This window comes from Ailuropoda melanoleuca, chromosome 8 (genome assembly GCF_002007445.2).
Source record: "Ailuropoda melanoleuca isolate Jingjing chromosome 8, ASM200744v2, whole genome shotgun sequence".
NCBI classification, from domain to species: domain Eukaryota; kingdom Metazoa; phylum Chordata; class Mammalia; order Carnivora; family Ursidae; genus Ailuropoda; species Ailuropoda melanoleuca.
The window spans coordinates 69,641,589-69,655,956 of record NC_048225.1 but is presented as its reverse complement, the minus strand read 5'-3'; the positions used below and the strand labels follow the sequence as shown (position 1 = coordinate 69,655,956).

At 47.2% G+C, this 14,368-nt stretch overlaps 1 protein-coding gene across 5 annotated transcripts in view; it reads right to left on the bottom strand.

The window, feature by feature from the left end:
* Positions 1 to 14,368, bottom strand: part of PLD5 (phospholipase D family member 5) — a 339,166-nt gene that overhangs the window by 178,266 nt on the left and 146,532 nt on the right. For 4 of the 5 annotated variants that reach the window (XM_034666657.1, XM_034666659.1, XM_034666658.1 and 1 more), the window contains exon 3: positions 6,471 to 6,639. In XM_034666657.1, coding sequence (XP_034522548.1) covers positions 6,471 to 6,639 — 169 coding nt within the window. Of the gene's footprint in view, positions 1 to 6,470; positions 6,640 to 14,368 lie in introns of those variants that run through there. The other variant, XM_034666660.1, reaches the window with a different exon arrangement.

Below are 14,368 nucleotides of genomic sequence, written 5' to 3'. Positions count from 1 at the left end.
ACATTCCAATATTTATAAGGTCTTGGTAAACATAAAAGCATGCTCACAGGGTCAGAAATTGGCCACCCAAACTCTGAAATGGTTTTTTTTTGGCCAACATAGTTGTATTGAGGACACTGCATTTTCTACTGACAAGCTAGTGCTTATAAAGTACATGTTATTTCCTTTCCCGGCGCACATATTCCATATTCACATATCAAGAATGCCCCGTTATTTACCATAGCAGCTCAACTTTAAAACTGCCGTGGAATTTGCTACAAATTTGGGTCCTTTAGTGTTTTGTCTGGAACAATGCTAAATGTTGAAACCAGAGTCCCAAATCTCCTATCGCGTTTGAAAGATAAGGTCAGGTAGAACTTAAAGCAAGTAGGCATTTAGCCAGTACCTTCTTTTTTTACGAATGCTAAAACTTAGTGGCCTGAAGAGAACAGAATCTGGCGTCCTCACATGGCACCTGGAGAGAAAAAGTTGGCCCTAAGGACCTGCTTTCAGGACTCGGGTTCCTTGCCCCACTCCCGACCTCTGCACAGTGACTCCCCACTGGCAGGATGGAGGGGAGGACAGAAGGGAACCAGCTATTTTCAAAATAAACTTTAAAACCCAAGACATGTGGTTCTTAGACGAGTTCTCCTGGGTCCCTTTGCGAATACTGCTGTAGGGGTCGAGGGTGGCCTGGGGGAAGACGGGACATGGAGCCAATCAGGCACCAAGCACCATTTCCATTCCACAGGTTTGCTCTCTCTTTACTTTTGTGTCTTTGTTTTTCTTTCAAGATTTTCCTATTCATCCTAGTGCAACAGATTCAACTCAGCTAGGATGTCAGCTCCATGAAGGAAGGATCTTGGGTATCCCGTACACCCTTAATGGGGCCTGCACATGGGGACCTCAGCAATATTTGATGGCTTGCTTTCGTCATTTGGCCCTTGAGAGGGCCAAATGTGATCACGTAAAATACTACAAAAGCATGAATTTCTTGTGAAGATGGTATTAATCTAAGAACTGCCCTTTCCTTTATGCTTTTTGTCTCAAGGCTGATGCCTGGGTTGACTTGCCAGCACAGAAACCTGTCTGTAGACTCCTGTTTCTTGGTGTGGCTTGGAAATTCTAGAAGTCCGGCACCCACATAAAATCCTAGCACTTCTGCAGGACAGAGGTGGGCAAGGCAGATGTTCTCATTTGTATCACCTTGTTTTTTGTTGTTTTTCCACTTGCTTTTTAAACACATTGAAGTCTAGTTGGTATATAATATTAGTTTCCGGGGTACAACATGCTGATTCAACAAGTCCACACGTTCTGTAATGGTCACCATCCATCACCACACCACACGACCGCTACAATGTTCCCCTTCACACCCCCGCGACTTGTTGCTTTTATGACTGCAAGTCTATCTCTTATTCCCCTTTACCTATTTTGCCCATCCCCCCACCTTAAAGGTGTTCGACCAGTAGAGACTGGTTGCACGGGGTTTCTCAGCATCATCCCTCGGCCCCCAGGGGACCCGACCGGAGGAAGAGGAGAACTTCACTACCTTGCTGAGGCCGGAACCCTCGAACAGTGCTGTAAGCCTCACGGGTCCCCCAGGGATCCCCGTTCCGCACGGGGCGCGGGACTCAGCGCCGAGAAGAGGCAGGGGTGGAAGAGCTGTCGCCCACATCGCTCGCACAGCCGGCTTGAATCCATTTAATGCGCCAGCAGGTGAAGCCCCTGGCTGCTTGCTGTCTGCGCCCGCGGAGCTCTCCTCGCGAAGACGCGGGAAGTTACAACCAGCACTCTGCAGAAACCGAGGGCCTTTCATCTGCAGGGCGCCTGGGGCCGCGAGAGGTCGGGGGGCAGCCGAGAGGCGTCCCTCTGGCGGGAGCACGAGGACCCCACCAGAAGACCTCACTCTAACTGGGGTGTCCTCCTAGAGGGGTGCTCTGTGAGTTCAGCAGGAGCCAGGTTACTGGGAACAAGCTGCTGGAGTGACCGGACGAAGCTTCCAGGCGTAGTGTTCCTTCCACATGAGTGAGGCCCACCTTAATTCCCTCCGAAGTCATGCGACCAACAAATATTCTGTCCTTGACCAAACTCCAGCCAGACGCCTCTGAGCCCTCTTCTCTCCCAGCCCCAACCTTGTTTTATAAAAACTGCCGACTCTCAGCACAACTGATTTCATCCACCCCACCCAAATCCCTCCATGGCTCCCTCATCAAGAGGCTTGAACAAAATGCTACCAGTTTCAACAGCTCAAGGCCACATCCCCAGGATGACCCTGCCCCCTTAAAGTGTCTGCTTTGGAAAGCTCAAGGTTTTGCCAAAAGAATTTGCTGTTTGTTCCTGCCAAAACCTGTCTCCCCGTCTCTGTGGGAGGGGTAGGAGCCTAACTGTGATAAGCGCCCATTAGCAAACCCCCGATGGGCTTCCTATGGACCAACCCCCTCCCCTCACTTTAATAAACTTGACTTCCCTGGTCCTGTTGAAGCCCCTGCTGTCCCCCACCTCCCTCCCTCATTCTCCCTGAAAAATGCTCCATCATCTCTGTACAAATCTCAGTTCAGTTCACTTGGACCCTCTTCCCTATTGCAAAGACACGGTCCTGTGTTAAATCTGTCCTTAGAACTTGAACCAGTGTGTGGCTTTGTTTCTGTTTGACACAATCCATTCAACAACTACTTAGCAAACGTTTACCGAGCACCTAGTATGTGCCTAGCGCCACACTGGGCACTGTTATTCAAAACGGCCCCAGAACTTCATTCGTGCTCCGTGAGCGGTACTGAATACTAACCACGAGCTATGGCAGAGCCTTTCTGTGACCCCCCTTCTACCCGATAGTGTGAGCACCTAGGAGGGTTTGCTGGGCTTATAGAACAAGACAGCCGAAGATGGTAGTTCAGAACTTCTCAAACATTTCCGAGCATATGAATCAGCTGGGAATCTTGTTGAAATGGAGATCCTGATTCAGGTAGGGTTGGGGTGGGGCTTTAGTAAAAACTATTTTCTGATATCCTCCCAAGATTCTGCATTTCTTATAAGCTCCCAGGTAATAAAGACGCTTCGGGTCCCAGGGCCAATCTGAGTAGTGAGTTTAGCTCACGCCTGAGGGATTAGGGTGAAAGGTCAGGTTAAAAGCAAGGAGAGGCCAGAGGTCCTCAGGTGGCTTCTGAGAGTCATGCCCATCCTACACTACCCGTCCAGGGACTTTACGTCCCTACAAAGCCATGTGACCACCCCTGTTCCACTGATTTGAACCACCATGCACCAGTCCCCAGAGACGGCCAGGACTACCAGATGCTCCCCTTCCTGCCTCAGTCCTGCAAATGGGTTTAATGGGCAGCCCTGGAGAATGCTGTAGGTTCCCTGGGACCTCCTCATCGACTCCCAGTCTAGACTGATTATAGAAATCCTGGAAGCTAACCAGGATTGAGGGCAGCGTCAGAGGGAAATAGTAGCCACCAGGAAAAATAAAACCAGTTAGCCAAGATCACTTTGTAGTTGGGGAGAAAAATCCATCATTCCGGGGATACAGCATTTCAGAAAAGACTTCAACTAGGTCACCAAGTCCAAGAGTAAATGCCAATCTTCCCACTGTGTGTTGGATACCCCCAGCTCTTCAGGGGTGCCCACGAGGTTGACAGCCTGGGGCTCACACAGCGTGGACGCCTGGGCCCCAGCATACAGTGCGCTCAGAGTGCAGTTCCCGCTCAGTTCCGTGGCCACGAGCTGGCCTTGTCCAGGACTCAGGAAAGACAACCTGAACGATGTCTTGCTGACACCATCAAACCTGCTGTAGTGAATTGTTCCAGAGTTGGCTGCCAACACTCTCCCTTTCCTGGACCTGCATGCCTCTCCTGGAATCTCTTGCCCCTCCCCCGGGACTGGGCTGCTGACCTTGTGACTTGCTCTGACTAACAGAATGTGGCCAAAGTTATGCTCTAGGAGCCTAGGAATTCAGAGGTCCTGCAGTTTTCACCTTTGCCCTCTCAGGATCCAGCTGCCCGACAAAAAAACCCCGGTTAGATTACTGAGTGATGAGCGTCCACTTGGGGAGAACGAGAGCTGGCCAGCCCCCAGACGGTAGGTCCAGATGCAGCCACTGTCCCAGCTAAACCCAACCGCATGAGTGACCCCAGCCAACACCACCAGAATGAAAAGCTGTGCTTCCTGTGCACGGAACCATAGGGAATAATACTAAGTTTTGGACTTGTTCCTTTCACCACAACAGAAAATTGAAAGAAAAACTAGTGTAGCAAGAACATAAATCTCAGGACACTGTCTCTGGGACTGGCTGCTCGTGGACGCTGGAATCTCATTCCCACTTCAGGCTGGAGGAACAGTGAAGAAATGGCTTCTGGAGCCTTGAAGAAGTAACAGCAACACTACCACCTGCCCTAAAGTAGAGAACAGAAAGGGCGACTGCTGGGTTTGTGGACCTGGCTGAGGAGATCGTCCAGGCAGGTGACCAAGGTGTTCGTGGTATATGTTAACTATGAGAAAATGCAGAGAATCGAGAAGAGTTGCTCAATTCAGCAAAATGCGAGTCAGAAATGGCCTCAGGGTAAAGATGAACCGAGAGTCGTGGCAGTAGGATTCATTGCTTTAAAATCAACAGAGGTCTCTAGGGCCTCAGTTTCTACCAGCAGGAAGTCAACTAAGAAAGTGGGGAGCAAACACAGGTGATTTCTTATGGAAAAGAAAGAACAACACAGAGGGGAGCGCAGAGCTTCTGAGAGCCCCAGACTAGGAAAGTGCGTCTAGGGAGCAGAACTAGATCCTAGCTTGGCAGCATTCCCAGGTCTCAGAGTTTGGAAGCCTGGTGGTGTGGGACGGGCTGGATTTCAAAACTGCTATGGGCCCAGGACTGGTCTGTGCTCTCCATCCCCCACCCCTGCCCCTTAAACAGAAGTATCTAGTGTAGTTTTCTTATCCCTGCCTCCCCGTTACAGGTTGGGAGAGTGTGTCGGGAGGCACAGGACTTTTCTTCTAGTTCCCAGGTTTCTAAATCAAGAGAGGCCCCTGTGAGAAGCCTCATCCCCATCCAGATGTGATGCAGATGAGGAGATCCTGGATTCTGAGCCTCTGCTGTAGTGGGGGGTGAGGAGTGACTAGCGTATGTGATAGAGGTACGGATCGCTACGGCCAGAGTGGACTGTGGTATATAACTTCCAAGGATGTCTGCCAACAACCCTCCTTATTCCCGTATAGAGGCCACTGCTCCCGCCTTGGCTTGTGACTTGCTCTGAGCACTAGGATAGGATGGAAGCAGCTGGGACCCCAGAGCTAACATCTTAAAAGGCTTCATACTTTCTGCTTTTGGATTTTAGGATACAGGCACCCCTTAAAGTGTTCAGGTTCATTTACTGAATGGGGAGAGGCCCAGGCGGCCCCCAGACACTCCAGTCACCCCAAACAACACCGTGTGGATCAGAGACGAGTTCTCTCTGCTAAACCCCACCCAGAATCACGACTAAATAAATTATTATTATTTTTGATACCACTGAGTTTTGGAATGATCTATGAAGCAGCAAATACCCGACCTCCCTGCGTAAATAGGAGAGGGAGAAAGTGCAGAACACAGTTAGTCAGTGTACTTTCTTCTCCCGCACAACCTCTGTGGGTTTGTTTGGTTGTTTTTACCTGTTTTCTGATATCCTTTGACTTTAAAATAGTACAACTGAAGAAAAGATTTCAACGCACCGACGAGGTAGTGATTATAGGCTTAATGCCAGCACATTTCCTATACGGTGACAAAACTGATTTTATCCTCGACCCAGACCGGACATGTGAGTGCAGGTCAGACACTTGGGTGGAACTGCCCGGGCGGCTCAGTGCTATCGTGGTCGTGCCGACACGAAATAACAAGAAACGAACAAGAGCCTGCTGTGGGTGCCCAGGACCAGTTTCCTAGTGCCGGGACATCTCATTCAGAAATCATTTAGATCGCTTCCTCTGATTTCTAAAAGCTGCTCTTGTCATTAGCACACGTCTCTCTCCTCTTCACTCAAATAGGACACAGCCAAGAATAGACAACTATACTGGGAATTTCGATTCCACCACTAAAAAAAAAAAAAGTTGGCTCTGGGTCCCCAAGGCGAATGACGACACCCATTAACCAAGTAAATGCCTCGGCAAGCAGGCACGGGATTCACGCTACGAGCATGCAGGCGTCGCAAAGCAGAGTTGTGGGGGCGTGCTGACAACAGACACCCAGCGTGAACAGCGCCCCCTAAGTGTCCAAACCAGCAATGCTACATCGAGAGCCGCACGTGTGCACACACGAAACATGGGTTTGCTCTTGAAAACTGGGCATTCCAGCAGGAGCTGAGCAACGCACGGTCAACAGCAGCACCTACGTGTGAACGTAATGATGTTTAGATACCGTGGGGGGAGGTAGACAGAAAAAGACACCTTGAACTTGAGAAGGGAAGGCAAGAACAGGAAGGCTTGGGATGCACGTAAGTACAATCATCGCACACACAGAGGATGCAGCTTACCTGACATGCCGACGGGTGACTGTGGTTGAGATCCCAATGGGAAGACACGATGTCAACAGACTTTCTGGCCATGCTGAGTAAGTTCATCCAGCCTTGGAAAAGTGACAAGTGAAATGGTGCATTTTCTGAGTAGTTAAGGCCTTCAGGGATATTTTCCACCAGGGCAATTCTTAGGAAAGATTTTGAAAAACAAACAAACAAAATCTAGTCAAATTTGAAGGCAAAGATCTTTGTACACGCGTACAGAGACATCTAGAACATACTGTTCACTCTTTCTGATTAGGTATGTGCCTCATGATTTATATTTCCCACCAAAGGCCTCGTACATTTCCCCTCTGCTAACCTTCCCAGTTCTAAGAGTTCATGCTGTTTTTCCCCAGGTTTTGCTCCATTTAAGGAAATCATAGTCTATGTCCTAATGTCCAGCTTCAAACCAGCCTTGAAAGAAAAATTCAGAACTTCCTACACGAGTATCTTCCTCTAGTAATATATTCCTTTCTCCCTATAGCAATGCAAGTCTTATATACAATAGCGCTTCTGCGAGCTGCTTTAGGCCATAAGTTACATTTTGCACACTTCCAGTTTCTAGGACAGTGTTGGGCGTATATAGAACTAATTCAGAAACTGAAATATGAGATTTTTACTACTAGAAAATAAAAATAATATATACTGTTATTATTGCTTAACATACCCTGATACTTCCCAGCCAAAAGCATAAAATGATACAAGGAAATATTTAAAACCTGCCTTTCGCAGGATTTTAGTAAAGTGGGCGATAAGGAACGGATGAAAAATTCGCAATAGTCAAAGCTTAAATAAATACAACAAAAGTATCCCAATGAATGTGTTTTGTCTTTTGATACTTCCTTGTCTACTGACAACACATATACTGCCCCTGGCTCTGCTCGGTATGGTGGTGAAGACGGTGTGGTTTTCACTCCTGCGTTAGCCAGGGGACACATAATGTTTTAATAAAGGAATGAACTCTTTTTTCCCCAGTTTCAGAAATGTAAGCTCTCCTGCAACTCTTGATGGAAAACTGCACACCTGTAAATGCTTCCAGAACAGAGACCCGTTTTGTATACCGCTATGCCTCCCCAGTGCTGGGTACGTAATTAGGGCTCAAGAAATACCTACAGAATGAATTTGGGCTTTCAGCACGGAACCCAGCACTCCTCACTAAAACTGTTAGCTGTTTTAGAAACAAAAGTCCGTGTGCCTTTGACGATTGTCACAGCCAGAATGGGGTTGGGTGTGTGACCCGGAGACATCGCAATTCGGGGATCCAATCACCCCACCACCATCCGCAATCAAATTTAACATTTGCTGAGGTCCGATAAGCACAGGGCAGGCAGCATGGAAATGACCTTGACAAATCTCCCTAGTCCCCCGGAATTTACAATCCAGAGAGAGCCTCTCTCACACAGTAATTCCAACAGGAGGTAGACTCCACAAAATGGTGAAACGGGAGTGAGAAGTTTAATTAGATAGGTAACGCATCATCCGAAGCACCACCGTGCGTGGGCAGAAGGACAGGTGGATTCTGGTTGGGGCCCCGGGGCCTGTGGAATTGGAGGAGGTGGGACTTGAAATGCATCTATGGGTGAGCTGGAAGAGACAGGAGCTCAGGTAGAGGAAGGAGGCTGCCCAACGGTGTCCTCAGATGTGTGTGAGCTGAGCCCAGGAGGGGGTGAGGTGGGAGGGACAGGAGCTTGCCTTGGCGGAGAGGGTGGACGGCCCCAGGAGGGACCACACCGTGGCTGGGAGCCAGGAAGAGGCGCCTGGGCTTCGCTTCGGAGCACCGGGGAGCAGCCAAGGATGCTAGGAGCTCACCCTCGGGCCCCCCGCGTGCCACTGGAAAGAAAGACCCGGAGATGAAATGTCGGTGGAGAGCAGACACGGCTGAGCCAGCTCAGGAAGGAAAAGGAGAAGTCTGAGTTCAGTCAGTGGGAATAAAAGGAGGCGTGCCGGCCACACAGCTTCGGGAACCAAGTCTGAAAAGATGTAGTGTTGGGTGGGCTTGCGGAGAAGGTGAAGGACGAACAGCCAGGAGTCCAGGGTGACCGAGATTTTCCCAGGGTCGACACGTTGTCTCTCAAGAGGGTGACCATCACCATGTCCCACGTTCTCCTTGCACGGCTTCCTGCCCCTCCCGGCCGTGTTCCAGACTGAACTTGGGTTAATCATTTATGAATGAAAACCTGCACGCTCGGCTTCATGATGAACACCTCCTATGGGCTCCCCACCATCCTTAGAAGATGTCCCCCAACCCCCAAAATGGTTGGCGAGTGTTTACCAGTCCGGTCCTGCCTCCTCGTAGCCTCACTGAACTCAAACGCACTTTTTCAATTTTACACCAAAGCCACACCAGACATCTTTTGCTCCTTTCTGTTATTTTCTCTAGACTTTGGCATTTCACGTGGATTTCCCAACCACCATTCCTATGCTACTCTCTCTCAATTAACCAACAAGGTCCTAATTTAAACATTACTTCTTCTGAGAGATTCCCTTATCCCCTCAAACTAGGCTAGCTCTCCCTTATTACCTAGCCCTGCATGACCTGCTACTCCCCCTCTATCCTATTCGTGCTCTTGAAATTACTTGTTCAAGGCTGGCTTTCCCTGACAGATTGTGGGGTGCGGGAAGGCACGGAGCTGCTCCAACGGTTCCATATCACAGCCGCGTAGTGCCTAACTGATTGCTCAGGGCACAGGAAGTATCCAGAGAATCTCTGCTGAGTTTCCCTGAAATCGGAACTACTGGAAAGATGGAGGGGATGGGGTTCCTTAAAACGGACAAGGAACATGGGGAAGGAGGTAGACCAAGGATTGGGAGAGATCATCAAGGGGGAAAAAACAAAGAGAAAACTAGCCTAAAGCCTAACATGGAGCGGGGGGCATGCCTACATCTCTCTGGCTGGTAGAGTGTGAAACAGATCGGGATTCAGAAGGGACCAACCCAGAGGCAGGAAGGCGAGAGAGGTCCAGGAAAGCATGGTGTTTGGGAAGCCAAGGTGAGAGGAGGTTAAAAAGGCGGAGGAGGGATTTTTTTTAAATCTACTTCGAACCTTTGACAGAGGTTGAAGTTGGGTATTTTTAACTTCTACCCACAGTTAAAGTCCAGTTGTCTGTGTTAATAGAAGCATAAGGGAAGGACCCCAGATAATGAGCAGTTTCAGCCTCCCCTGTAACCAAAGACTGTATTTATTTATCTTTTTTTAAAGATTCATCCATTTATTTTAGAGAGAGGAAGAGAGCAGGCGGAAGGGCAGAGGAAGAGGGAGAGAATCCCAAGCTGACTCCCCGATGAGCACGGAGCCTGACGTGGGGCTTGATCCCAGAACCCCGAGATCAGGACCTGAGCCGAAACCAAGAGCCCAATGCACAACCGACTGAGCCCCCCAGGCGCCCTAGAGACTACAGAAATCGTACCAGAGAGAACCCCTCTGACAAGAAACACCCCAACACACAACAGCTGCTGACAGAGACGTGACGAGCTTCCATTTCACTTTGGTGTAACAGGCGTGCTGAGGAAGACGAGAGGAGACTCGAGAAGCCCAGATACACCGAACAGACGGGACGAGGGATGGGGAGTAACCGCCCACCTGTCGCTGGCTCTGCGCCACCCCTTCCCTGATGGCGCGCCCCAGGGCTCCTGGCAGGCAGACAAACGAGGATTTCCAGTCTCTTCTAGAAATCTTGAGACCAGGTGTCCGTACCCTTGGATCCATGGATAGAATTCACAGGACTCTCTGAGCTTGGTCTGTACTTTCCCTGCTCTCCAACTGAAATGTAACATTCCCTTCAGTTGCGAGGACAGGAATACGGGACAGGAGACCCCACCGGAATACTAGAATCCCCTGTGAGTTCATCACCGGCGAGATCTGCACACCACGGTACCGTTACCGGCAACATCTCCACGTCCTCAGCACTGCTCTGAAATTCTAGGGCTCGTCAGATCTTGTCATTTCATGAATAAGTAGTGCAAGACAGACCTTACCCCTTCGCAGATGTTTAAAAAAACATTTTGATAACTGTATTTCAACATTATTGGTTGCAATCCTATGTGTTTAATGTATGCATTTAAAAACACAGTTCGGGGTGCCTGGCTGGCTCGTTGGTAGACAGTGCGACTCTCGATCTCAGGGCTGAAGGGTCACGCCCCATGTCGGGGGTAGAGATCACTTAAAAATAAAATCTTTTGAAAATTGATGAATTAACTAATTAATTAATTAAAACATAAACACATCAGCCAAGGAAGGGCTCCTCTGAGCACTGCACCCTCAACAGGCCGCCCGGAGTGCTCAAGGCCGTCACAGAAGGGTCCCAGAGCACCCCGGCCTGGTAACGCACGTGGAATCGTGTAACATTTCTGCACATGAGACACTCCACTTCGGGGCGCCTGGGGGGCTCCGTCAGGGAAGCATCTGCCTTCGGCTCAGGTCATGATCCCAGGGCCCTGGGAGCGAGTCCCACTCTCAAACAAATCAAATCTTAAATAAAAAAAAAAAAAACCAAAAACAAAACTCCATTTCGAAGTTCCATGATCCTTTCCAACTAACGAACACTTGAACTGGGCCACACCCGGCGACGGTTTCACGAGCGGTTGCTCATAAAATTTCCACAGAGCAACTGGCATTTGGATCCTGAGAGGACAGTGAAGTGAAACCTCTTGCTTTCCCCACATGATCCTGATACTTTTCTGGTTCCTCCAATATCTCTGCTCCCCCAAATCACAACGCTGCGATCCCCAAATAAAGGCCTCTGTTTCTCCTCCTTCCTCACTGACGTGCATCATCTACTCTTTTTTTTTTTCCGACTTCGCATACATTTTAATAAGATTTTTTCCCCATTACTGAAGCCTCAGAAGTGGGCAGGAAAACCAAGAGAGATTTTCGAGAGAAGAGAATTAGGACAAAGCCAGTTACGGGAAACGTGTAATCACTTCCTCCTGGTAGAGAAAGTGGGCCAGGTGAGCAAGACAAGAAGAAAGGCCTGGAAAGACTGGAAGAGGAGGAGGGAAACTGCCTCGAAGCCACACAAGCCCAAATTTATCATCATTGTTAGAATCTTCCTGAATATCAAAGTCAACTATGATCTCATACTAAAAATAAAAATAGAGACACCACCCCCGGTCTGCAGACGCACTGGTGCGTGGGTAACGAATTTCAGGGAAAGCCCCTGCACAAGGACCCTGCTCACCTCTTCACGTCTCCCCTCCCCGGGGCCTGGGGACCGTGATGCCTCCTCTGTGACACAGCGCTGGTCTCCCATGCCTGGCTAGAAGTTGCCTCTAGAAATCAGCTTTGAAATGACTTATTTCTGTGACCTATCGTTTTATTTCCTTTAAGGGCCAACAGTTGGCTACTCTCCAGGGCCTCGGTCTAATTAGCATACAGGCAGAACTCATTTCCATGCACTGACAGCCCTCCCTCTCCTCTTCCTTGGCAAGCAAGGAAAGGAGGAGGCAGACATCATTAAAATTCACCTTTGGGCAAATCCCTGGAATGCCTGCTTGCACCCTCTCTAAGAGGACGATGCCCGAAGGCTTAGCACTATTTCTGACACCTAACAACAAGGGGGGAAGCTGAGTATACAGAGACCCAATACAGCAAAAACCTTTTTGTGCCTCTTTTTACGGTACTTTGAGATAAACTGCAAATGATTTGAACCGTGAGTCCAGGGAGTTCAAGTGGAATAAATACATTTTAAAAAATGCATTTTACTTTGTTAATAAATTTTAAAATAGAACTCTAGCTGTTCTTATTAATAGTATGTATTTATTCTCCAAACTTAACGTGATCATCAAAATTTCTATTTCAATCCAGAAACATATTTTATCTTCTTAAAGAACTATCTGCAATTTCCTTCGACTAAGCCTGAAAAATGCAGCCCCTGCATTTGCTAGCTTTAAAACATGGTGTGTGGATGCTGGCAAATGCAAGAATGTTCATATATATATATATATATATATATATTCACACTTGATTTTGGGAATATTATAGAGAAATATTTACGAGTAAAGGATTCATTATAAGGTAGACAAAATCCAGCTCTGCCAGCTATCAGCTGTGTGACCTCAGACAAATGATTAAACTCTTCAAATCTGTTTCCATTTCTGAAAAAAAAAAGTTACTATGAAGATTATAGGAGATAATCTCTGTGAAGTGCTTTGCTCAGAGCCAGCTTCATAGGAAGCACTAAATAAAAGACAGATTTTTTTAAGTAACTTATAGTCTGAAAATTCACGAGTAATTAAAATTTTCTCGAGGTTCCCAAACTGATACAGCACAGTTACTACAAAAATTCTATGTGCATTGGCTCGAAGGAGGCTTATCAACGAGGATCTACGTGACTTCTTCATAGTGAATCTATTTTCATTGCCCTCCTGCAATGGAGCACTTACTAGGACTGGATTACATACGTGGGTGTGTGGCTGGTCAATTCAATGACTTTCACTGCACACCCGTTAGCTCTCTGATGGCATTGATCGAGGAAACTGAACAAAGGGCCCCTTAGTTCATCAACACAACTAGATGCGAACTCAAAGTAGAATGACGCAGATTTTGTTCCCTCATTTGGGGTCACCTGGTTGTAATGAAAGCCCAGGACCGACAAGGCGGAAGTTGACCTTCCCAAAGATACTCGAGTGTCTGGCATTGTTGTAGAAGACTGGCCACCTCGGGACATGAGAATAATTGAGACAGACCAAAGGAAGTTGGCTTTAACGCAGCTGAGATACAGGTCTCATTTCTTTATCCAAGAATTTGGGTCAGGGTGAGTTTACTTGTGAAAGATAGCAGTGAAGATATCGGTGAGGTCTGCCGGGCTAACAGTGTCCTGATAATTCTTAATCTGGCATAGGGATGAACGCTGTTGAATGTTAAAGTAATTAGTAAAGTGATTGTTAATTGTTTTAATACTTTTTGGCCAACTTTTTATTGAAAAGTTGTTAGAAGAGTACAGTGTGACTGATATATTCATTGCAAGAAAGAAAGTTATGTATACATATATAATATTACACACACAACATGCATTTTAGAAAACCATTTGAGAATAAGCTATAGACTTCAGGATAATTAATCTCTGAATCTTCAGCGTGTAATTCTTACAAGGAAGCCATGTTTCCAAATAAATGAAAACAATTATCACGCAGGAAATTTAACATTAATATGGTGCTATTACAATATTCAAATTTCCCTAGGTACCCCAATAAGGTCCTTTATTTCAGTTTTTTTCTTTTCTTTTTCTTTTCTTTTTTAGGATCCAAGATCCACTTCATAACGTTCACTCATTGTATTTAGCTCTCAGGTCTCTTTAGTCTATGAGAATTCCCTAGCCTTTTTTTTTTAGTTTTGTTTGTTTTCCTTGATGTTGATAATTTAGAAGAGCCCAGGCCAGTTGTTTTGCTAAATATTCCCAGATTTGATTTGCTTGACTATTGCCCCATGACTAGCTTTTGTTAAGTATGTTTGGCAGGAACGCTACCTAGGTAACGTGTCCTTCAAAGTGCATCGTTTGAGGTGACACATGACATTGGGTGGTCCCCCTACTGGAGACGCTAAGTTTGGTCCCTTGGGGAAGGGAGTATCTGCCAGATTTCTCCACTAAACAGTACCTTTCTTCCCTCTATAAATAATAAGTAACTGGTACCGAGTGCCTGTAAATAGCCTATCACCTAACATTTCACTCACTGATCTGCCATCCACCCATTGCTGATTCTTGACTCAATCTATCTTGTTGATAACTTTCTGTCATTAATGCTATATTTGTTATTCGATATTATTCTGCCAGGAAAAGCCTTTCCTTCTCCTATCACCGTTCTTTAATTTTTTTAAAAAAATGTTGTTTTATTCATATGGACTCAAGGATTCACTTTTCTTTTTTTTTTTTTTTTTA